The 26583-nt window shown below is 39.3% G+C and overlaps 1 protein-coding gene across 1 annotated transcript in view; it reads right to left on the bottom strand.

Annotated features, from left to right (window-relative positions):
* The window catches only part of LOC121958382 (zinc finger protein 385B-like), an 83391-nt gene that overhangs the window by 46538 nt on the left and 10270 nt on the right, over positions 1 to 26583 (bottom strand). Inside the window, exon 2 of the mRNA XM_042507275.2 lies at positions 4027 to 4302. Coding sequence (XP_042363209.2) covers positions 4027 to 4302 — 276 coding nt within the window. The remainder of the gene's footprint in view (positions 1 to 4026; positions 4303 to 26583) is intronic.

Below are 26583 nucleotides of genomic sequence, written 5' to 3'. Positions count from 1 at the left end.
TGCCAACGCAGTCTAAATGGCGGGCGACAGCTATCCACTATCAGACATAAGCTGTGACCCAGTTCCATAAATCTGAGTAGGTTTTGAGTACATACTGCATTTACTGTACAAGGGGAAAGTGACAAAATAAAGTTGAAACAGTACTCAGAGTTGATATAAAAACTTAAATATATTGAGATCTGATCACCATGAGAGCCAAAACGAGATGACGAGAACAGATTTTTAAACCAGGTGTAAAGGCAAAGGCCTGTGGATCGGATCTCCAGATAATGTTGTCAAATACAGATCACATGTCATACCAGGTGTAAATGGGGCCGGTGAGTCAGCATGCTAACTATCATTGATTTGATCATTTAAAATACTGCAAAGTCAAAAATACAATAGCTACATACAACCAAAAAATGGGGACCACGCACACACACACACACACACACACACACACACACACACACACACACACACACACACACACACACACACACACACAGAGTCTGCTCTGGATCAGTCTCACACTTTTAAGTATGAATGATGATCTGCAAAGGCTATTATCTGACACAGAAAAAGTCAATAACAATCTGATGATAACAAAATGAGGTTGAAGTGAAGGAGATATTAAACAATGGATATACAATTAATTTGAATCCATGCACTGTGTTAGATTGGAACTGCTAAATATGTGCAGTAAGCCAACAAAGAGAGACAGCCTCATAAATCAACATTAAAATGTCACATCTTATTGGCCAGTTGTTCATTGGAGGCTTTTTTTTTCCGAGTGCTGATTGATCAAGCGGGTCAGCGTGGCAGAGTGACACAGGTGGTGGTGAGTGAAGGTGATTAATGGCCCTCGTCAAAACAGGTGTGCAGAAAATTCTTGGAAATAGCGAGGGGCTCTTCTGGAATAGTAAATAAATACTGAATGCATAACAGCTCGTCATGGTTTGCAGATGTGAACATTTGCAAGATCGTGACAGAGAGAGTGTACTACAAGTCATAATATGTAAAAACACCTCACTAAACAAGGTGTATTAGGTACTATGCTACAGTTCCCAAGTCTGCTGAACTATTTCACCACCTTTGTTTTTGACAAAAACACAAAACAAGATAAATTCTACTGGAAAGCCTGTATTTTCAAAAGTGTCCATTCCTTTCTGACAGGTTGCAATGGCTCTAAAGTTTTTTATATGCAGCTTTTAGTCAGAAAATCGTGTGTCTGGTACAGGAGAAAACCCATAGCAGTGTAAGAGTCAGACTAGAAAAGTTAGTGACCCAAGATTAGTGTCATCAGTTCAGTATCTGACCAAATATCTCCCCTTTTGTTCCTGACTTATGACGTTGTGTAACGTCCAGAGAAGTGTTTTTGCAGAACATTATGATGTCACAGCAGACATTTAATTTATTAGATATGAAATGTCAGAACTTCATCATTAGATCCTATTTGACATTAGTGTGAAATTTGATCATATGAATTCTTGAGTTATGGCCAAAAATATGTTTTATGAGGTCACTATCACCTTGACCTTTCACCTTCGACTACCAGAGTCTAACCAGTTCATTCATGAGCCAAATTTGGGAAAACTGCCTCAAGGCTATTATTAAACATGTTTAAGCACTTTATCCAGGTATATATACATATATAAATCATCCAGGTCATTTCCTTTTTTTTTCTTGCAAGTGTTTTGGTCTTTTCTTTCCATTGTTCATTGCCATCCTTCCATGTTTTGAAAGAAATCAAGCCAAGTTGTTCAGGTTTTAAAAGCTTAAGGGTCACACTGATAATGACAATAATAACCGTGTAGACTGGAACCCAAAACTGAAATATTTTTGGAGATGGGTTATCATATAGTGAAAATCTCTTACCATTGCAACCCTAATGAAGAGTAGCAAAATTAAACTATTGACAGAAATGCCATTGCTAAGCCAGACTCAGTACCTGCACTGACACATTCACTCACATTGTGGGCAATTTTTCTTGATATCAAACTCCAGAACGGAGAAGACTCAGCAACAAAACAGCATATGTTTCTAGCACTTGTAAACAGACTCTCTGTAGGGGAAAGATTTATTAAAACACTGCAGATGACAAAATAACAGAAGCTCTTACAACACAACATCCCAGCAGTAAATAACAATTTGAGGAAGTTCATAATGTTCTGTTTTTGTTCAGCCTGTAAGAGTTGTTGATTAAACTGTGGTCATTTTGAGGCAGTTTATGAGTCTTTCAGTCAGTGTTGGTGAGGGACTATATGTTGTTCCTCTCTTGAAATAGGTGGTACATTGCCATTTTCAGACACTATATTACATAAGGTCACAATGTATGAGATTTAAAGGGACAGTTTATCCCAAAATCAGAAATACATATTTTCCTCTTCCCTGTAACGCTATTTAGCTGTTAGTTATCGGCCGTAGAGATGTCTGTCTTGTCTCATATAAAATGGAATTAGATGACACTCGGCTTGTGGTGCTCAAAGTGCAAAAAAATGTTATTTTTGCCAAACTACTCCAACACTCAGCGACTCAAACCAAAACTATTTAGTTTAGCACTACAGGCAAGAGGAAAAATGTATGAGACTCAAATGTAATGGAGCAATTAACGTTACTAGTTGCACTTAACCTTTTCCTGCTAGAAAACGTCAAAATGTCCATTCATTTGGGACTACCTGGCCTCTGTCTACCTCTGTAAGTTGTCTTAATGTGTCTTAAAAAGTATAGCAATATTTTAAAAGTAACAGACTGTTTATTTGAAGACATGCAACTCCACTGCTCATTTGGTCGTTGCTTCAAAAACCTTATCTTGGTGAGTTTGCGATAGGCCACAAGTCGGACTGTTTACACAGAGGTGTACACCTCTTCTTAATTTGATGCGATGCGAACAAGCAATCATCAGATTGTTTTAGTGTTTCCCAATAAAGACGTGCTACCCTAGGCCGAGCAGCTCACCCTATAGAGCTGACACCCTATGTACAGAACTCCTTCCTGGCTGCAGCAGATTAAGGTTCAATGCCAAACTGCGGTCTGTTGCTGCATGTCATCCCCATATCTCTCCCCCTTTCACGTTTAATGGCAAAAAGCAATAAAAATAATAAAGATATACCACAACACAGTTGTATGCCACCGCGCAACACTGAAATTGCACTTAGAGTTAACATCCATGTCTGTAAAAACATGGATGCCTCACACACATTTTGCCCCACTGGCAGCACAGAAGATCTATACAACCAGCACAGTTCTGAGGTGTGCACCCACAATTCTCGAATTATGGCCAAAAACATTTTTATGAGGTCACAGTGACCTTCACCTTCAATCTTGGACTGTCAAATTTTTTTCAGTTCATTCTCATTTGAGGAATCTACCTCTACGAGAATTAGACGGATGCAAGGTCACAGTGACCTTGACCTTTAAACACCAAATTCTAAATTCTAATCAGCTCATTGTTGAGTCCAAGTGAATGTTTGTGTCAAATTTGAAGAAATTCCCTCAAAGTGCTCCTGAGATATCCCTTTTACAAAAATAAGACAAAGGTCAAGGTCGCCATGACCTTGATCTTTGACCACCAAAATCAAATCGGCTCATCCATGAACAAAATCAAGCCTGTGTGCCAAATTCATTGAAATTTCGCTATGAGAACATAAAAAGACAGGAGGACTTTTATTTTAACCACGAGACATCTGCGCTATAAATTGATGCAGAAAAGGCTCAAAGCTGCATAAAAATAATTAACAAGAATGCAAGAATTTAAGTGTTTGATGCTCAAGATGGTCTAGCTAAGGACCCCCAAATCCCTGTTAGTTATGTTTAAACAGAACCTACACCCTTGTGGCCCTCATAGTGTATCTGGACAATTTTTTGCACTCCATCTGTGAGAGTTTACTCACTCGCTATAAGAGGTGTTGTATGTTAGTTAGCCAGCTGCAACACTTGCAATGGCAATGGTTCATATAAAAATAGCTGCCACTCTGACAGTCCTGCATCATTAATTTGAATGGGAATGTCTGTTCTACTCATTCTATTTCTATGGTGCTTCCTTACCTGTGCTGACAGCCTTTGCCAGTCGACGCAGCCTCCTCTGGTGCGTCTTCCCTCTGTAGTGGATCTGGGCCTGGGCGCTGGAGTTCAGCTGTATGTTGCACACCTGGCACATAGTGGCACTGCTGCTGCCTTGACGGCGTTCTCGTTTCGCCTTGTGCACTGCCGCCACCTTCTTCTCCTCCTCATCTTCCTCTTCTTCTTCCCCCCCCTGTCCCTCCTGACTCTTGGGAGGAGGGCTGCTGTCCAGCCAGTTGGGGCTCTTTGGACGCTTCAAATCTGAAGAGAGAAAAAGCTCATTAATGAGAAGTGTTGATAATTCGTGTGAAGCAGATACAGTACAGTCCCCATGTGAGACATTTCATTCAAAATGTATGTTTTTAAAGTCTCCACAAGGGGGCAACAGAGCAGCATGGCTCCATTCAGAGCCGAGTCTTTTTCTTTAGTGTGATTCAAATTGCAATTTTATGTGCACCGTCATTATAGTGCAAACCAAACAGAGCAATTTTACAAGCAGACAGGATGCTTATCACTTGGATTTATCTACATTCTTTGACACTAGTGTTCACTGTCAGCATACACACTTTTTTACATGGAATCCCATTCTACAGCTCAAATTAAGGCGACAGTACAGCCTGTCTTTTCTAGAATAACCCCAGCTCTGAGACATGCATTAGCTGGAGAAAATGGCCTATCTCTGACACACATCACAACATTACAACACAGACATGTACAGTGTCTAGATAAGTATCTTGTTCCAGCTACTCTCTATTTACCAGATAATAAAGCCAATTCCCGGGGTACACAAAGCGACATGTTTCCTTGTGTGAGCACACCGCCTTAATAACTGTAATGGCTGAGCAACTGCGGCAGACTGACAGCATAAATCAGCTATAACGCAAGCTCTGCTGCGAATGTGGAAATGTCACCCAAAGTCTAACTGAATTCTTTGTTTTGGTGCCGCTCACATGATAATAGCATCAATTAAGCCCTCGTGGTTTTGGACATTTTATCCTCCCGCCTTGCTGAATAAGTGCAACCCCGACCAAACAGAAACCATCGCTTGTAAAAATCTTCTGAAAATTCAATTTGACTGGCGGTGAGATGAAAGTGGCTGGGAAATGTGTTCACTGGAATTCATCAGCTGCCGACCAGCAACACGGACTTCAAAGCGGCAGCCCATCACCATGATTATGTGAATGATGTTGTACTACAGTCTGGTAGTCTGGATAGAGACATAAGTGACTGCTGGTGAAGATGACAATGGAATAAGCAGCGTTTCAACACAGACAGGTGTAAGGAGAAAAAAAAAGCCTTTTATTTTGATGTACAACCACTTTAATATGCAACAGCAAATATGTTTTGAGGGAAATATAATGCTGACTGGATAACGGTTCCTACTGACATAACTGAGTAATAAAACTGAGCTGTACTTTCTTTGAAAATTCAGATTTTCAGCCCCACTCTGCACAGAAGTTGATGTCTTCAAATTGTTATTGTTTTTCATCCAATGGTTCAAAAAAAGAAATTCAATTTTCAGTTGATTGTCAGATCAGTTAGGAAGACAAATCTCTCTCTAAGCCAATCATGTGTCTATGAATATCAGACACTTAAATGTAAACTTAATGTTTTTAAAGACCTTTTTAAGGTATTTTTTGGCCACATTTAGTTACATGCAGTCATCTCCAGAGGCATGTTTATTGCAGGAATATCATTATGGTTATTAGAGTCAATTATGTCAATTTACAATTTGCCAACAGCCAACTGCAGGTGTAAAGGTACATGTAAAAAGACAGTTGTCAGCGATTTCGCCAGCTGTACCAACACAACTGCTAATTTGACTGCAGAAAGTGTGGACATAGTGACATAGGCAATTACAAAATTTGAGCACAAGTGATCAACTGGAGACGGTGATGCGTCAATCCACTTCAGATCACGAATCATGTTAATACTGGGTATAAACTAAGCCTGTAACTTACAATTATTTTCACTGGCTCCAAATGTGCTAATTATTTTCTCGATAAATCAACTACTTTTTTGAAAAATGGTTAAAAAAAACTAATTAAATTCCATTATTTTGTCCACAATCCAAAAATGTTCAGTTTTCATATAAAAGAAGCTGGAAACAGAGAATTATGACTTTTTTTCTCTAAAAAATTACCAGATTAGTTGGCAATTAGACAACTTGATCATTTCCTGCCCAAACAAGCCCCAGGCTGATGCAGAAATATGCTGCTGCTCCGACTGTCTGAAAAATGTGTCATATAGAGCTGAATAAGAGCTCAGACTTTTACTTTCTCTCCAAAGTCCTTTGTTAGTAAATGTTTTGCCACCTCAGAACAGTATCGATGTGTCGACAGCTCACAGGGTCAGTCAGAGGGAGGTGTGGGCTGTGGTTTGCATCGACAAGGTCCCTCTATTCAGGGACGAAATGGAAGGTAAAACTACCAGGAGTCAGTTTAGTCATCTTCTGATGCTGTCCTGTACACTCTTGTGACATTTCCCTTTTTTAATTTTTTATTGGCGTTGTCTTCTTTTTGTATGTATTGGGTTTATTGCAAGTTAGCTGTTGAAGTAATCCTATGATGTCTTTAAGGTAACAACCAAACGCATGATCCCCAAATATATGAAATGTTTAACACATTGCTTTTAGTGTCTGCTAGATGTGAAACTTTTATCGAAACCATATAACAGGTATAAAAATAGCTTGCCAGCACATACAGTGTGAAGTTTCTGTGCATGTGGCAATATTAACTTACATTTTAAAATGTACTATAAAAGCATAGTATTACAGATCCTGTGGTGTACAGGGGCCATGTAGTTTTTAAAAGACAATGATCCCAGGTGCCACACAAGATAAGTAAAATGTTCAGATTAGCAATATGAAATAAACAATTCAATAGGCCACTTTGCAAGGACTGCACCCAAAGAATATACTGGAGCTTGTGATTCACTTAAATATCTAAAAAGGTGCAAATGACTAAGGTTTCAATGCACACTGTGTTGGTATGACAAGTTTGACTCTAATTGAGAAGGGGTTGTGTTAAAACATTAGTGTTAGCACCTTATTAAACATTTACATGAATCATGTGCTCCTGTATTTTCTTTGGGTGCAGTCCTTTCGAAGTTGTCCGCTGAATTTTTACCGTAATTCATTCGGTCTGTGAGCTCCAACCTCCACCTGTGAACAGTCCTACAAGTCTGATAATAGTAATTTTGTGAATATACCTGCCTACTTTGCTCTTGTGTAAAAACAATTTGTGATGTCCACACTTGAAATATAGGACAAAAAATATTATGTTTTTCTTCCGAGTCAAGGACCTTGCAGCATGCCGATGTTACTAGTTTTGGTAAAAACTTTCCGTCTTGCTGGAGCCACCTGAGTTGCTCAATTCACTAATCTTTATGTGGTCAGCTAGAGCTGGCACCTGACAGCCCCATTACAAAACGACTTTTAACAGGTTGCGGGCCGGCTGGCCAGCAGCTGCTGGTTTGTGCTGGTACTCTGTATCACAGCCAGGGCCTCTCTGCCTGTCTGGCACCTGAGTGGGCAGCTGGGAAAAGCCCAGTCCTCTGCTGCCGACCAAATGGCATAAGTTGCTGGTGCTTCACAGAGAAAGCTGCTGCACCTGCAGCTGACAGTACATTTAGATGTGAGAAAACCCTTTCACTGAAAGATACTACGGCTATTTTCAATGTAATATTTTAACCTTTAATTTTCACCAGTGTTGCAGTTGACCAGTACAGGGTGTAGTGCGTTTTAACTTAATATAACATCCTTCAAAATTGCCTGTTTAGATCTGTAATGTACCAAATGTTATGCTGAGGTGTAAGGAACTGATGCATTTTGTTTTTTATAATGACTACTTCAGCTCTGACTGCAATTTTCTGAAATTCAAAAATCCAATCATTTATGTTTAAAAATAAAGAGAGACCAAGTGATTAACAATGTGCAGTTTTCTTGTTCTTTCAAGCATTATAATTGACAAAAATGGTAATGTGATTTGATTGCGATGTGCAAGCAATTGGCAGCACTCACTCGTTTTTTTGTCTCAAAAAATAATAGCAGACTGTGTTTTTTTCTGATTGTGTTATTATGTCGAGTTATCACATAGAGATTTAAGGTTGATCTTAATATGGAAAGATAAATGCTGCTCAAAGACATGTTTTTTTTCTATAGTAAGAGAAATGTTATCATTGATAACATAGGTTAACTTGAGAGGTAAAAATGATTTTAACAAGCATCAGCACAAGGTTTGATAATGAATTAGTGTCTCATACCAAATTCATTATATCACTACGTACATTCAAAATAGTGACATCAAGTCCCAAGCCAATTCACAAATGATAAAAAGTATGTTACATTATGTAATTGAAATCCAACTATTACTAACAAGATTAGACTGTCATTTATACAAAATTGTATGTTGCAGATTTCCAGCACTTCAATGCTGAAAAAGAGGTAAAAACTACACTGTTCTGTATCTATTTCTGAGTCCTCCATTGACAAATTTAGTGGGTCACAAGTATTTTTACAGACAACCTAACACATAGCAGGGGGCAGGAGTAAGTTTGAAACTGTTCACTTCTGTCAGTGTTGAAATGTCAATACATGTTAACTGAAACTGGATTTAATGAGGACATTAAAGGGATAAGAGTTATCATCACGTATGGTGTGAAATCGCAATACTATCGTCTCTAGAACATATTTCTGACATACAGTAAAGCGGAATGAGTTACTTACTGTTAGTAATATCCACGTGGGAGACATTAGCTAAGTCTACAGACTCTGACGTTGGAGATGAATCCCAGTGAGCTCGCAGTACGACCTCCATGTTTCATGGAACTATGATACAGAAAGCTATGTGAGAGAAACTCAGTAGCCTACCTTTATCTGTTAGCACAGCATCTGTTGTGCTGTCCTCTTAATAGTGATGCTATCTGGCCTCTGCAGCTCTTTAAATACCAGCACTCATCAGCCTGTGTGGCTGCTGGTCCACGATAAGGAAAGACAAGGACAAGAATATAAAGCAAAGGTCATAAACACTGCTTTATGTACTCTCTCTCTCTCTCTCTGTCTGACCTGATGCCGCTTTTAAAGTTGAAATCATAAACAAATCAGCAAGACACATGGTAAACAGTGGACAACTTCTTATTCATGGTAATGCGCTAAAAAATCACTGAGCCATTAAAAAACAAACAAACAAAAAAATTACACCCAGTACTGTGATTCTTTACAACCCAAACTGACACTGTGGCATTATAAATACACAGAATGCAGAAAAAGAGAGAGAAATATTACTTTTAAAACTCATGCATCTGAAACTGCTATTTAGCGCTATTATCACGACTCTGCAGAGTAGAAAGTGTCCAAAATATTCAGCGGTATGACATCCTGCATTTGCATCTTGTTAAAGGATTCCAAATAACAATTTGTGTCCACAGTCAAGACCTCACATATAAAAGTTCACCTGCCCGTCAGTCTCATCTCTCTGTGTAACACTTCCAACTCTCCCTGCCAACCGCGTTCTCCACATCTTTGCTTTATGGCCTGAGACAGCTGCATGGAAATGACCTGTCAACTTCATAAACTACTCTATCAAGGGACTCACTTGAAGTTACATTGAAATGGTCTCCACATGGGTGCCTACATAAATGAGGAATCATTAATTTTGTTTGTTGACATGTATATGGCTCTTTACTGGTCCCTGGTTGAACCCATTGTTTTTGTGGTAGATTTGACTGCCAAAACTTGATGTAATGCACAGTTGTAGTGTCCTATCTGAAAAAAAGAGTGTGTTAATTTATTTGGTAGTACACATTAGTACACAACATCATTTGCAAAGAGGAAGGGACGTTATTTTAAAGTTGTCTTTAAATGCCCTGCACACTGACAGCTGAGAGCTCCAATCATGTAAAGTAAGTAAAATCGCCTGTGTTGGTGTGCAAGGGGTTAAGGGCTGAGTACAGAACTCAGTGCTTTAAGGGTTCGAACCGAATTACACTGGTACTACCGAGTACCAAGTCATGCTAAATCCATCTGTGCCATATTTCAGTACCTGACAGTGCATCTGCAAAGAACCCCGTCTTTAGACAGGAGGCAAAAGCACCCAAAAGCTGGAAAGCCGACGTCAAGTATTTTCAGTGCTTTACCTCGCCGTCACACAGCTCTGGCACTACATTTCTCATCCGCCACCGGTCAGCTGTTTGGGTTAGAAAAGCTGTTACGCCGCCGACTGAAACAAAACTTCATGTTGAGAACACTCTCAACACAGTGACCACTTAGACTGACATTGTATTTATTAGGTTGGCCTTTTTTAACCCCTCTATACAGTATGGTAATGCTGAGCTGTGGGGTACACAAACCGGGAGCACGCTGACCATACATAAGTAACTCATATAGCTCCACGTCAAAAATCCTGAACTATCCCTTTAAGTCAGCAAAAAAACAGAAAAAAGAAAGAATATCATGCAATGTACGGATTGAAAATTGTTCATCAAATATCAGCGAATAACTGCTGCAGTTCATTAAGCAGGAGAAGAAAAGCGGCCAAAAATCATCATCATCATATCGTCATCATTTCCTGCAAGTATGCAACAGCCATGTTTACTTTGAGATGACACGACCTTGTGAAAATTCCCGCACTACACATGTAAGTACACAGTGTACACAATTACCTTGTTACTACAGAAAACTGTATAGGCTGCCTACGCGTAGTCTAAGCTATTAGCCTGTATGCTTACACCCTTATATGCTTTGATTTAGAATAGCTGAGATAGTGTGTAAAATTGTCATTAGATAAAATAAGAAGTTACAGCCATTATACCTAAATATGATTCGTCATCAGTGTTTCCACAAAGGTCTTCTTACTGCTAATCTGGCAATGTGGCAGAGTGGATAAAGGTTAACAGTCCAAACAGGTGGATACTGTGCTGACAGGCAGCTATAAAACTGGCAGCCCGTTCAGGCTGTTTCCTCCAAGCTGCTCTCCCCATCTGTATGATGTGCTGCCCGCCTTGATGTGCTCTAGTTTCACACCGGGGGCGAATTTGTTTATTACTGAGCTCTGACAAATTAGGGGAAGAAAAACTTTGGCACTGTGAAGTGTAAAGAAATTATTTGGAATTAAACACTATCAGAGTTGGGGAGATATCAGATTTTCTTAAGGAAGATACAAATGTAAAATTATTACAAACTTTACAGCTGATCTATAGAGATCAGGAGAGCTATTCATCCTGACCTCTGTTCAATTTTGTAAAAAGCATCTTGTTCCATTACAATATTTGGATGATAAAACCACTTGTCAGCATGTAGATCATTGTCCTGTCCTACATTATCTCAAGGGGACTCAGTACAGTATGGCTCTTCTCTACATTTAGCTGCACTTGATTTCCTGCAACTGTATTTATATATTAGTAAAAAGGCTTATTGCAATTTTTATTTATTTATTTTCTGTGCCTTAACCTGAAACCTGGAACAACATCAGTTTTGTTGTGCTGCTTTCAGGTGCCTTTCACAGGCATTTAAACCATTGAAACCTAAGTAAACTGGTTTGATTTCTTTTTAAAACATGGCTAAAAAGCTAATGAGCAACTTGAAAAGAAATGTACTGCATATTGCAATGAGTTAGGAAAAGAAAAAGAGAAAAAAAATGATTCAGTGAATAAGTGAAAAATATCCAGAAAACAATATTTATTATTATTATTATTATTATTATCATCATTATTACTTATTTTATCCATATATTTATTTATCTTTTATCTTTTTTCATAACATTTTTCTTTTTTTCTGCTAAATTTCAGGTAACTTTCTTGCAGCTCATAACTTGTAACTAACCTTTCCTTTTTGAAAGAAATGAAGCCAATGTGCTCAGCTTTCAAAGGGTTAATTGTACACGCCCATTTGTCTCTATACAGTCAACGCCTGCTGAATCCATAATAATCACACACAGCTACAAGGCGGCCCATGAATACATTTCAGAGAACCAAGTCCTCTGTTTAGACTGGCTTTTAAGAATTAAGACGTGAGAAATCCAACACCCCTCCAGGCTTTCTGGTCTGCGATCTAGGAAACTTCCTGGAATGACAAGGTTTAATCCAGATGTTTAAAGAGGTGGAACGAGGCCTTTAGCGTTTATGTGCACAGCAGTTGTAAATGGGATGTGTCGGCATATGCTCTTTTAAAAATGGCATTGTTCCAGACACTCGGGCCAAGATGAGTTCCCTCGTTGCAACACCTGTCATCACTGTTCCATTACATCGACAGCAGACGACAGCAGATAAAGCCTGACATGGAAAAACTAGACAGTGGAGGAATATGAGTAATATTATTGGTGTTTCTAATAATCACGACGTAGGATCTATTTACAGAGTGATGATGGGTGCAATTAAGTCAGATGGAGATTATTTACGGACACCCCATACAAAACGCCAACACCTATACATTTCATTTCAGTCCTGACAGTCAAAATGAATACTGAACAACTGAACGACAGGTGGACTACAATTACGATTGTGTTGCTAGGCAACCGCACACATCCAGCAAAAACTTGAATTGGAACCCTTTTCACACAAATTGCAGCTCAATTATGGTGTAATTTGTGCAGAGAAGGCAAAGAAATGGACAAAAGGGCCACATTTTACTGAAGACTGGATGAAGAAACGTGGGCGACACAGACTGTGGAGTCTGCAGAGAGCTGGAGGTGAGTGAACTCTAAGATTTAAGTCCAATGATGACAGAGGACATATTAATCTCTGCACTGAAACAACGATGAATTACATTAGGACAAGACGTCGCCAGGTGTGGCTCATAGTGCAATTTCCACATTTGCTCACCATTTTCAGCCAGTTTCCTCCTTACGTCTTACAACTGTGTCACTGACTGTCCCAAATACACAAATACAAATGCTATATACAACATTACCAAGTTACATCCTAGTGCTGGGCGATAAAACGCTAACAATAATTACCTCGATATACTTTTCTTGATTTAGATCTTAAACATATTTTTAATAAATCCTTCATATAATTAAACCACCATATCCCTGTAGAGGGGGGCGGTAATGCACCTTAAAAGCCAGTTGCCACCCACCATTAATGAGAAGAAGACAAGAGTGGAAACAAAACTGTAACGTCACCATTAGTTACGATAAAAGATGCTCATTAAGTCATTTTTTGTATGATTGTTTTGACCACAGATAACAGTGCAACACAACATTACAGTAGCTGACTCATTTAATGCTAAAGGTAAGTAAGCAAGTTAATGTGATTGGCTAATGTAACTGAATAAACCTTTCATACATTTCATCTTCCATAAACACGATTTCTGCTTTAGTCATGTCAGATTGATTTTCTTTGGGAGAAAATGAACCCACGTTACTTAACAACATCAACAAAGTCCGTCTTTTGTTATTGTGTTGATTAAGGAACCGCAGAAATTACATACTGTAGGTGTTAAACTTGTACAGACAGCACTGACTACAGTTGAGATTTTTCTTTCGTCCATTTTTTTGTGTACATGGTCATCTTAAGCACTTACAAAATGTTTTTAAAGTATCTGTGTTTACCCATCTCCGCGTATTCTGTGCATTCTCAAACAACATATTTTGATTCAAGTACCTCCCTAGTTTTGTATCGATGAATGTTTTTTTCGATGTGCTTGCAAGTTATAAATGGGTTAATAAATCAATTTAATAACCACCTTATAAACTCTTAAAAAACACCTTATTAGAAAATGCTAAGGTAAAAAAAACTGTCTTAGCTGTGTAAAGATGTTTCTCTCTGTGGCAAGTTTAGAATAAAGATGACACGCAGCTCTTGATCACAAAAGGAGCCCAAGGAGAAGCATGACTCACCTTGAGGGCTCAATGAAGTATAAACGCACACAAGTGAGACACATGCAGAGACACACAGGTGCATTCAAGCCATTAACATTCACAAACAAAGTCCACGACCCTCAGAACAACACACACCGCATGCACACACACTGTATATACCGTACAGTCACAACTGTGTTGGCATACATAATCCCACAGCGCGAGTGGTATTTTGCATGTCAGATCTCTGTGACAAGGTCACTTGCAAATGTTCCACTCATATAAAGCAGTGATTCACTCTGTTAGGTAAGTGAGTGGGAGGGTTAAGAGGGTGCATATTTTTAGTCTCTACATTTCCCTTGGACTCAACTGGGAACATGGGACGACAATGCTGTGTATGTGCGTATGGATGTACGTAACATAAAGGCAGCGACACATGTAGGCTATCCTCTATGTAAAATGTGCCCTGTAAGTGAAACTAGAACATGACCGCAGCCATCTTTTGACCTTGTCAACAAACATATGTGTTTATGATGTTAAAATGTTTATATGGTGAAAAAGAATTTGATTTAAAAAAAACATAAATTAGACCTCCAAAAGTAGTTGTAATCAAACAGCATATAAGACTTTTGCTTGAACACCTAAAAACGAGTTTCTCAGTGCCTGCATAAATTATTGGACAGATGATACGCAGTAGATATAAAAATAAAGCAGAATAGGGTGTAGCCCTTGGTTGGTTTGAGTTCAATCTGTTAAGTGATAATAATATCGAAAATTGTACATATGGCAACCAGTGTTATTGTACTCAAGAGCAGTCATGGTCTTAAAACCGCTTTGAGAGGGTCTTGCAGTGTTCTTCACAGAATTAGATTCAATGAAGACGAGAGGGGTGTTAGGGTTTAGTTTAAATACTCATTACTGTACCGGGCCACTGGTACGTCAATCCCTACTTGAGTCCACTTCAAAAGATCATTTTGCGTGCGGCTCATGTGCATTCCAGAACAGTATGCATCATGCGTGAACACCAACTGTCCCGAAACATGGAAATGGACTGCTATTTTACACAACTACAAGGAGTTTTTAAAATCGGTTCTGAAAACAAAAAAAGTCTCAATATTGTACTGATTTTTCTATATCAGATGACAGCCTGGCACACCACAGACACACCCAGTTTTACTGCTGCATTTAAATCTCAAATATCCAACTTAAAAGTAACTGCACCTTGTTCTTTTTGGTCAGCCGCAGCTGACTTGACAGAGGTGTTTTGGACTCAACTAAAGTGTAGAGCAAGAGATGAGAGCATGCATGTCGCCGGTGTGCTTGCGATGATATGCTTGCTATACAATCCATGCAGTCACAAAAAATCTGCTGCATGCAGACGTCTGCACAGGAGTGCTTGTAGACTCTTACAGACATAGGTGAATGAAGAGATTTATGTAACACGAACCAAAGCAGGCTCTCGAGGATATGCAAGCACGGAAACTGTGAATTGACCTTACAGGCTCAAACAAACCAAACCGACATCAATGAAGTAGCGGCAAGAAAAAAGTTTCACATAAACACAGTGCAAAGACTACAACCAACTGCCAACTACTATGACCATTCTGTGCCTGTATTAAAAGGAAATACTCCATACCAGCATACAGCAGTCGTCTATAATCATCCTTCAAAATGGGAAACCAGAAAACTGACATGACACTAGTTACATGCACATTACGCACATTAATAACATAATACAATGTAAAAAGAACAAAGCGTATTTACCGACGCCGGTGAACAATAACACAAATCATCATGAAATGTTTCTATTAACGTCTCAATGGCTAAAGAAAGACAGTCTTTTTCAGACTCAACTTTGTTTTGATCTCTGTTTGCTTTCCTTAGTTCTGTTTCTCTTCTCATAAGCTCACCTGAACCGCCAATTAAAGTGATTTCAGTTACCGACTGGCTCCGCTGAGTCCGATGCTGATTCAACATGCTGAGTCAGCTGAAAAAAAGCCTACTAGGGCCGACAAGGGCCAACATTGACCGACGGCGGCCAACAGCTTGTTGTGTCAGGGCAAGAGGCGGAAAGCTCTGTGGCCTAGCAAAGCTTCACCTCACTGCTCCGCTGGTCCCTACTGATGACGGTCCCGGGGGCAGCAGTCTGTCTGCAGAGCTTTTCTACACTGTAGCACAACAAAAATGTCCCATATGATGACGCAGGCGCACTGAGGTACAGAATGTTATGTGAAAGCTGAGCGGTGGGGGAGTGGAGAGTACAAATCAATTGCATCCAATATAAAAACACCCTAAAACACTGATGGTTGCAATTACAAATTACGTTTTGATTTTTTTTTTTTTTTTTACTGGAAAAAAATCAGCATTGTTTTCCCATAACACAAAAACGTGCTGTAACAGGAAATGTTTTAGTGCATCTCATGTTAAGCTATCTCATGATCAAAGCCAGAATAATTAGCAAAACACATAAATATCTAATGTAATAATGACAACACAAGATGTCGTGGAGCACCAGGAGCACGGGAAATTCATGGGAAAATGCACAACCATGGCATGTACACACACACACACAAAGACTGTCCTCTGGGATAACTTGGCTGAGTTCCAAACACATGTCTGTACCGGTTTGGCATCGATCTTGTAGTCACCTCACAACAATCACCAGATAACACACACACACACACACACACACACACACACACACACACACACACACACACACACACACACACCACTCTGTAGCAGGAGATTAGGTCCAATGTTAAACAAAGAGGGAGAGCAGGTTTCTGACATGCCAGCTCTTTAATTAGACCACAGCTATCTGTGGACACACGCACATACACACACACACACACACACACACACACACACACACACACACACACACACACACACACACACACACACACACACACACACACACACACACACACACACACACACACACACACACACACACACACACACACACACACACAGCGGCTGTCAGAAGCGCTACAGAATCAAGAACAATAAGCAAATACACTGTGTCAAACATGTTCATTTTGACCACACACACACCCACCCTAGCGAAGTGTGTGTCTGTTTGTCACAGTAAGACGGTGCGACAGCCCGACAGGAAGTGAAGCAGCCAATCAGCTGTCACCTTCTCTGATGTGTTGGGAGGCTCCACAGGCTCAGACAGAGCCGCATGCCACCTCTTTGGCAAAGTATTGTGCAGTATTTGCCAGTACAGGCTACTCAAACAATCCAACAAGCTTACCGAATTATACAATCCATTATATCATCACCAGATATATGAATGATGGTTGCCATACATTTTTATGGACAAAATTTCAAAACTTTTCCATGACCTATAATAAATTTCTATTTTAGTCTATGTCTGCAGCATCTGTCAGCCCAGTTACAGTACGCAAGTCTCGCTTGCGTACTGTAACGGTATGATTTTGCTTTCAAATAATTATCATTATCGGGTTCATTGGAGCTGGCTGTTCAGCCTGTAACTGTAGCAGTTCAGTAATTGGGAAACAGTTATTTTGATGATGGCTTGGTGTCAGTAGTAGTTTCACAAACACCTATATCTACAGAAACCATCATGCACCGACACACCACACAATCAGCCTGTTATGTTGAATTCATGCATGTTTGATCCTAACAGGCTGCCATATAATGATTGAAATGAGATGCTGGCAGCTGCCGACATATGTGCAAGATTATGTGATGCCTTCCTGTCAGTGGTGGTCACACAAAAAGTGTGTCAAAATTTAACGACAGAACAGTGTGAGCTAGCAAGTGCCCCTCTTTGACGTTGACTTTAGAGAACAATCTGCTGGATGTGACCTCAGTGCGAAAGGTAAGACCTTGTTCACGGCAAGGGACTCTAAAGAGTAATCAAATCGTTTATGGCTGTCGTACTCATTGCAGTTTTAAGTTAGTTACATTTTTGTATGTTAAATGAATATTTATGAATGATTTTTGTATGTTTTATTTTATATATATTGTCTGCAGACTTTTAGCTCCTGGAAACTTAATTAATTAACTTAATTAATTGTTTTATAAAAGAAGAAAACTGATAATTGCTCCCTGAATTTAACATAACATGGGGTTACTGATACATATATGGTGATTATGGTGGTGAAGTATTCCTTTAAATGTCATTTCTTGGGTGGAGGAAACTAGAAGCAATGAAAATATAGCAACATTTCGACACAAACTGTTTCATAATTGGAGAAACCTATGCGTATTTAGAATAAATCCCTGTCCTTGCACTTCATCTTCTTTCAGCACACACCCTGACACATTCACTTAAAGGTGCTTTGTGCTATATAAACACTGCTGAGGCAGGCCAACGTCAAGAATGACTAAATGTAATCTCATTCCCGCAGGTGGAGTCTCTTAAACTGAAGTGTCTTCTAGCATGTGGCTGGACTAACTGTCATAAAGAGGCAGAAAAAATACCACACACAAAGAGCAGAATTTGCACCGGACACTTTTAGTTTTACCAGATAGCTGCTATAATTAACTGCAGTGTTTTTTACTTTTTATGCATGTTTTAGCTCATTTATTATAAAACATTATATATTCTATACTTTGAATATCACTGCACATCACTCATCAAAAGCCCATGACAATGTTAAAGATTTTGGAATAGGAAGAGACATGGAAGTGCCACGATATGCCAACTTTCACTCAGTCACTCTTCAGCTGTGGCCGGACTTTTCACACCAGAAGTGCATTTTTCTGCACTGGTCAGCAAGCGATTCTGCTCCTCTGCTCTTTTGCAATCACACATAGAGCCCTGTCTCTGTCTGCTTGTGTGTGTGTGTGTGTGTGTGTGTGTGTGTGTGTGTGTGTGCGTGTGTGTGTGTGTGTGTGTGTGTGTGTGTGTGTGTGTGCGTGTGTGTGTATTTGTCTCTCGGACAAATATGTGGAAGCATGGGAGGCTTATTTTGTTAGTTATCATAATCATAATATCGAATATATTATTTATGCTGTTCATAACAGACGTGTCCAGCGTGTCCAGTTTGAACAGTCTCACTGGTTTAACATGGACACCGAAAGAAGGAGGGCCAATGTGAACGCGGCCGGTGTGGCAAGGACAGCAGCCTCTGCAAAGAGAGTGCCTGCTTTACCAGGTGGGCTACTGGGTGCCCCAGTTTCCATTTATTTATTTCTTCAAATCAACTTGGTGAGATTTGAAACTTGCTTAAGCATTTCATCACAGTGAACATTATGCCTGTTTGTCTGTTTTTTTTGGGGGGGGGTTGTCAAAGCTACATTATTTTATAATAAAAAAATCTTAGAATTGTGGAGTAATGTTGTTGTAGAGTAAGTTTTATGTGTAAATTCTGCGTTACATGACCACACTACACCACAGTAAGATAGTTTTGACAAGAACAGATGTTAACTTCAATTTTCTATGTTTATCTTTATACCATGCTGAAAAAAATGACAAAAACATTGGAAACCAATTGTATCTCTTTAAAACCTTGTTGTTTTTGTAATGTCACAGAAATTAAAAACATGCAAAACCACTGCTTTGACCCTGTAGTGCTAATTTGGTATGCTTTTTTCACTGCAGATATTACTGTAAACAGACGTTTACTACCACATTTGCACTTGCACATTCGACAGGGAAATTAACAAGATGAGTCTCTGCCATGTTTTTTAGCCTGCGATAGGACATTAAGAATATAAGAATGGACACCTCGTTGTGACTAAAGCCCTTGGTAAGCATCCAGCTCCATGATAAAAAGGGAGCAGAGGACATGGGATCAAGCCAAGGACAAAGAATGGTGCAGTGGGAGAGGAGAGGATGTTGGGAAAACCTAAATGGGATAGAGGTGCTCTCCCGTTCTGAGCTATTTCATGAGGCAAATGCAGTAGACATACAGACCAACACACAAGAGACAGAACATGATGGAAAATAAATCAGGCTGGGACAAATGGGAGAATTGGGGCGTTTCGGGGAAATTGGTAAGTACAGTTTTTTTTAACTGGAGGGAGAAACTGCACTCAAACCAAGGGCAACAGCAATTGTGGGCATCTGTCATCGGCCATCTGGGAGAGCCCTTAGGCTGCAGTGGGGACCAAAGCAAATGTGACCTGTGCATGAATGACAGTAGTGTACTGGAAAACTAACAGTGCTCACAGTCAAATGCAAGCAGAGGAAAAAAGTGCCTTACTTTTTAAAAATTAGAATTCATTCATTCAAATAATCACAGCGCAGCATTCAATAAATTTTTTTGTTGATGATTGGTGATTTTATCTGGTGAGTCAAACAGTCCAAAAGCTGTTAAGTTCAAAACATGATAGCATGCAATGTCATCAGGTTATTGGTGATGTGCCGATATTATCGCGCACTCTTGAGGTGTCAGGTAGCTCAGTGGATAGAGCAGGCGCCCCATGTATTAAGGGGGTGTCGTTGCTACAGCGGCCATGGGTTCGATTCCAGCATGTGGCCCTTTGCTGCATGTCATCCCCTCTCTCTTCCCCTTTTGCGCTAGGACTAGGAATCTCCTGTCCTATCAAAAAAAGGCAAAAAAATCTTTAAAAAAAAATATATCATGCATCCTTAATAACAGTCAATTTTCATACTTGAAACCGATTAACTACTGCAAAGCTAGATTGCAGGGTGAACTTTAACTTAACTAAAATTATTTCATGTTGCTGTGACCCTGGACATCCTGCCAAATTCTGTTCAAACTCTCAAACTCTATATGGAAAATAGGCACAAATTAAAATACACACTGAACAGGGACCACACCTCATCTTAAGGTGGTATTTCCAGTAGGCGAGGATGCATCTGACACTGACAATATCCTGTTGTGTGCTACATGTGTGAAAGAGTAATTCCAGACAATGTCTGGACTTCTTCTGGGAAAACAGCTTGACTTTAAAAATAAATCTCAATAGTATGACAGCAAGAGACAGAACAGGATTAAGAGAGTAGGGCAGAAAGAGCAATGACATAAGATAAACGTCCTTGACCTAAATTGTACCAGATATGTGGAGCATTTTTTAAGCTCTCAGCCATCAGGACAACCAAATTTCATAATTTCATAATTGCACAAACCTGCAACAATTTCCCAGCCGATGTTAGCGAAGCCCTGACTCCGACCACTTTTAAGTCAAAGCTAAAAAACTACTATTTTCTACACTGCCTTCTCCACCCACTAACAACTGCAAGCTTATTTTTAAACTTGATTTTAAATTGTTTTAAATGATGTTTTACCTTTGAACCTCTTGTCTGCACTTTTGCTATTTTTTAATGATTTTTATTTTTAAAAAATTGTAAATCATTCAGTAATTAATTCTACCTTTCAATATCTTTTCTGTATACTTAGCTATGTGTTATATTTATTACTCTGTACTTTGAATTGCCGTGTTTTATGAAATGTGCATACAAATAAAGCTGCATTGCCTTTTCTAGTGAAGCACTTCTTTTTTCTACTGTACTAATGTACAAAGTCAGGATATTACAACATATTAAATCATACTTTGAAAATTTTAACATCCCCCACAAACAAATTAAGGCTGATGTTTCAACGAGGAAAGAATACAAAAATAAATAAAAACAGCCAAGATAAGAATGCAAAGCCTTTTGTTGCTGCATATCTAAGCTTTTGATAAACAACTTTGACAAATCACCTCTGTGAGCTTTCACTGCTCAGTCCCAGGACTAAAAACACACTACATGTCAGCATATGCTTTAAATGGACTAAATATATATTGCGAGTTTCACAAATCTTTCAGGCAGGTTGAGGGACATAAAAATGTGGCGAGGGAGTGCTGATTATAATGAGATGGATTAGTTGAGACAACTGTGCTGTTCTCCTCTCTGACAGGAGATGTGGGCTGTTGAAGTCAGCTGTAATCCTCCTCTTCCTTCCTTCCACACTCAAGAATTGACCTAAATTCTCTTTAATAGTTTTAGATTCATTTAACAAATGGTGTTTATTGGAAGAATTAGCATGTCTAAGTGTTGCCCAAAAAAAAAAGGTGTGAAATTGTAAAATCAAGCTGTTATGTGTCCCATGCTATCCATCCTGTTAATGACAAGGAAATAAACATACTGGCTATTTGGAGAATTCAGTATTATTTATCTGCTGAAGATTGAATTTAAATCCTGCTGAGAAACTTTTTGGAAGATAGTGTAGAGGAAACATCAATGTGCTATATTTAACATCATATTTCTGCGGTTCAGCCAAGAACAGTAAATTTCTTTCATTAACTGTAAAAGCGTGCATGTAGAAGCAGCCTGTTCTCACTCCAAACTCAACACATAGCGCTGCTTTGTCAGTGCTTTAGATGCTGAAGTGTGACGCCAAAAGCCATCTTCCGCGTCCAACCAGAACCCGGCTGGACGGCGTCAGATCAGAACGTGGTCAGACAGAACCGGTGATGTTGTTATTGTATGCTGGCAGACAGCCAGAAGGCACTGGGCACGTCCGCAGGCAACGCGCACAGGCGGCGTCACGTGAGAACGCGGCCGGACGGAACAGGTCATGTGTGCACAAAACGCAGAAGGACAACGTCAGGTAATAGTGCTGCCAGTGATGTCGTGATATAAGGAGCTCGACTGCACTTACAGCGCAGGCAAGTGAGGAGGTGTATGGGTCTCACAGACAACCGATTTTCGTGCAGGAGTGAGGAGTTTGCTTCCTGTGAGGATGTGTATTTTTTTTCTAAACCTTACCATGTGCCTCTTTTGCCTAAACCTAACCATGAGTTTGTTGCCTAATTCTAAGCCTTGTGACAGTCCACGCTGTTGCCTAAACATGAAGGCCATGCTGCTTTGTGCATGCTGTGACATCATGGTGACGGGCAATGTCAAATCAGGGTCAAGTGCCATTTATAACGACGAAGTCATTAGTCAGAGGTCTCAGTTTCTAACATTCAGTTGTCTTCACAAGTGCTATGATGTCTGATTGAACAACTTTATCTCCTACAAGTATATCTTTAGCTGCTCAAACTCTGGAATATAAATAAATAATCGTGGTAGCCATTTGAAAAACTTCAGCTGAGGACTTTTAATTTCTCTTGTCACCGACACACGCGTGTAAACACGTCTGCATTTGTAGAGGACCCCGGGGCAGAGCATGGTTAAGCCACTTCCTGCCTGTTCTCCCTTTGGGCTTGGTGCTCTTGACAGCTCTCAGATCAGTCACTACATGACACTGATAACACAAGCTGAAGTAGGGACTTGTTACATCTCCGTCACAGAGACATGCACCATATCCCAATCCGTCTCCCTGCCGCCCTGTTTAAGTGCTTTTTCAGCTGTGGCACCAAGTTACTCTCTCACTGTCTCTAGAACTTAAGCAAAATACTAAATATGTTTATGTAAACTGATGACGTGCCAAGTAGAAATACTTCCATTTGGAGAGGAAACGTATGATTTCCATGTGAAGTGATAGCAGGAGGTGGGAGGAGGGAAGCATGGAGGCAAGGATGAGTAATGAGGATGACTAAGAGATGTGTTCAAGGTGGTTTTCCATGTCATTTGTCTAGCCCATGTCTAGCTTTATCAGTTGATAAATATACATTGTGTGGAGTTGGGAGTGAGACCCCTGTGTTGCAGGGTTTTTCCTGCATCGAGAATTACAGGGCAGCCGCCTCCGTCCCATTTTGACCCGCCTCCACCTCTCCAGAAAACTTCAATGGGTGTCATAATGGAAAACACTATTTTCTAACAAGCTTGTGGTTTTCTGTCATTTGTAACTGCAACTGCGGCATTATGCAGATGAGGTGGTGCTATCGTACTTAGCACAGTGCAAGGGGAAAAGCACTGCCAAAACTGCCACAATGGAAGAAAAGAGCCGTCTATTTTGGACTGCAGCAATACGGAGTACAGCCTGGTGCACCACAGTGTTTCCACTAGTAAGGTCTTTGCCACCACAACACAAAAATCAAAGAAAACAAACCTCCTTTAGCTTGCCAAGGTGGTTCCCAAACTGCAGACCAATGGTCAAGACCAACAAATAACAAGAAGGGCTGCATTTTAGTGAGTCATTGCTGTGTTTCCATCAGCTTTTTAGGCTCGAAAGGTGGGTTCTTGAAGCGACCGGTCAGAAGGGATAGTTCGTTGAAAAGCATTTGTTTTTTAAGGATACATAAAAAAGATGAAGAAAAATGTCTCACTGAAAAAAAAAGAAAGAGAGAGAAAGACAGAAAAAAAGAGAGAAACAGATTCATAAATATACTAAATACATAATTAAAATTATGATACAGAATTATTATAATTTTTAAGCACTTTTTAAGCACAACTGATCTCCTGTTGTAAATAAAAATCATTGCTGCAAATGTGGTCACCAGCTTACAAAAAGTGCACCTAAAGTCCCAGTGCCAATCAACCCCTGTGGCAGGAGACATCAGTACTGACACAGCTTCCAATGTGCAAGATTGATCTCTGTGTTATTATGCTGATTCTTGGCTATCTGAATTAGTAATTATGCAGCCAGACTTTTGCTTTTCACTTCTGTGAGAATTGCTGAGGTATCTAGTCACCTGGTGAAGAAATTCAAAAGTGTTTTATTTCTGGAGAAAATCATCCCACACAATTACAGATAAGATCTAATCATTCAGCCTCCAAGTTCTTATCTGTGCTGACTTGTATTGGAAACCTGACAGGCTAAATTGGATTGACTTTTAATTAGGTGCACTCCCCAGGTAAAATGAGTTTAATTACCTGAATTATCGCACTGGCTCCTTAAGGTGGTTAGACATAGAGAAACACTGGATAGCTTTTTCAACATATAAACCACTCTGAGTGCCAGTCAACTGTTTGAATCAAATATGTATCAGGCTCGAAAACCAATCCAATAGCCAGAAGAAATTTTGAAACCAAAAGTTTCTGCAAACCATGGATGCCTTATATTTGCATTTTATGTAGCAGAAACATTGAAACATTGCATTTGAACTAGTGGTTGACTGATATTTGTTTTTCAGGGCTGATACCGATACCAATTATCGGTAGTTAATGAGACCAATAACCGATATGCATTTAAAAATAAAAATCTTTCTGTCAATATTTCAAATTTGGAATATAACAAACTCCAATTCAAAACTTTGTTTAAAATGCCTTTAGCAAATAAATAATCAAAACTTAAACTTTCAACAACAAATACAGCAACTTCCTAGCAACTTTGTCTATAAAATCAAGTGAAAATTTAAATAAAAAAATAAATAAAAATAGCTCCCTGGGGTTTTACAAAGTAAAAGTTCCTCCAATGCCAACATTTTCTTTGTACTTAATTTATTCATTTTATCAGCAATCATTAAAATAAAACACCAATACAGATACAATTTACACTAAAATTGCAACTGCTAAAACTACACGTCAACAACAAATTTTACAATTAGACCGCACTATCAACACTATTGTTATGAAAAAAAGACTGAGGGTTGATGTAATAGCCTTTGCTCCTGCACTTAAGACACACACACACACACACACACACACACACACACACACACACAGCTAATCTGCTGTCTTTCTGTGTGTGTGTGTGTGTGTGTGTGTGTGTGTGTGTGTGTGTGTGTGTCTGCCCATCCAGCAGTGATATCGGGCTGTTCCTACAATAATATAGAAAAGAACAGACCAGACGCTGAAAGTACTTCAGCAGAGTAGTGGAGTGTAGTACTGACATAAATTGGTCTGAGTAAAGGAGCAGGAGACTTCACTTCTTGCTAAATACAAACAAAATATTTTCTCCACTAAACAGGTAGCAGGGCTGCACAACTAATTGAAATATTATCAAAATTGCAACATGGCCACGTGCAATATCCATCCTGGCCTACAAATTATATTCCAGACATGCTTGTTTGGCAAAGACCCCAACAAAAATCATTTTTTGTAATTTCTTTCTTTTTTCATTGAAAATGAAATGCAAATATCAAAATAATTTCAATGTGACGGGTTTTTTTTTTTGTATATTAATCAGCCCTAACAGAAACAAAATGTAAATCACACCAATAGGGGTATACAACAATAAGTGATCATACTGAGTCATCTCAGTAAGATGACCAATAATCATAATTGTTAGTGGAAATAACAGTCCAGAGGCTTCACCTTCAGCTCCCTGTGATTCAGTAATGACTAAAACAGACGGCACTAGACGAGCAGCTGGGCCACGCTATAATGGCTCCTTCAATTAACGACCATTTAATTTGGCCTGCTTGACTGTTTTTTTGTGTTGAGTAGTAATGGCCACGAGAGAGAATATAACACGCCATTTAATGGAGGAACAAAGAGCAAAATTTTAGAACAAAAGTCTGCATGACAAATCAGGTGCAAACAAAAGCTATTTGATCAGAGGAAACCTGAGGAGGACAGAAATTGTTTCTAAATGGCCGTGATGCTTCCTTTCTTTGAAAATAAATCTGACTTCTGATGTCGCCCGCTATGTGACATGCATCTAGTTTAACTGTTGAGGTTTTCTGCTATAAGTCAGAGTATGATGACTGTTTTCTCACGATGTCTTAAGGATATCTATAACCTTTATTTATTTCAGATAGATGAGATTGTGTTATGCATTACTATATCAAATTTATCAGCTTTTGTTTTGTTTTGTTGGATGCTGTCTACTCATCACTTGCTGATTATCCAACTTACACTGCAGAAAATCACACACCACACCTGTTTAAATATTGTCCTTCTGGACATGATGGCATACTGTAGGCGAAAAGTATTCAGAGGAGGGGAAAAAGTCTTTGACTGCAAACTACAGTCAAAGTGCCACCA

The sequence above is a fragment of the Plectropomus leopardus genome, chromosome 19 (genome assembly GCF_026936395.1).
Source record: "Plectropomus leopardus strain MGB_pleo_1.0 chromosome 19, ASM2693639v1, whole genome shotgun sequence".
NCBI classification, from domain to species: domain Eukaryota; kingdom Metazoa; phylum Chordata; class Actinopteri; order Perciformes; family Serranidae; genus Plectropomus; species Plectropomus leopardus.
The sequence above is the reverse complement of the archived record's forward strand: the minus strand, read 5'-3'. Positions and strand labels throughout refer to the sequence as shown.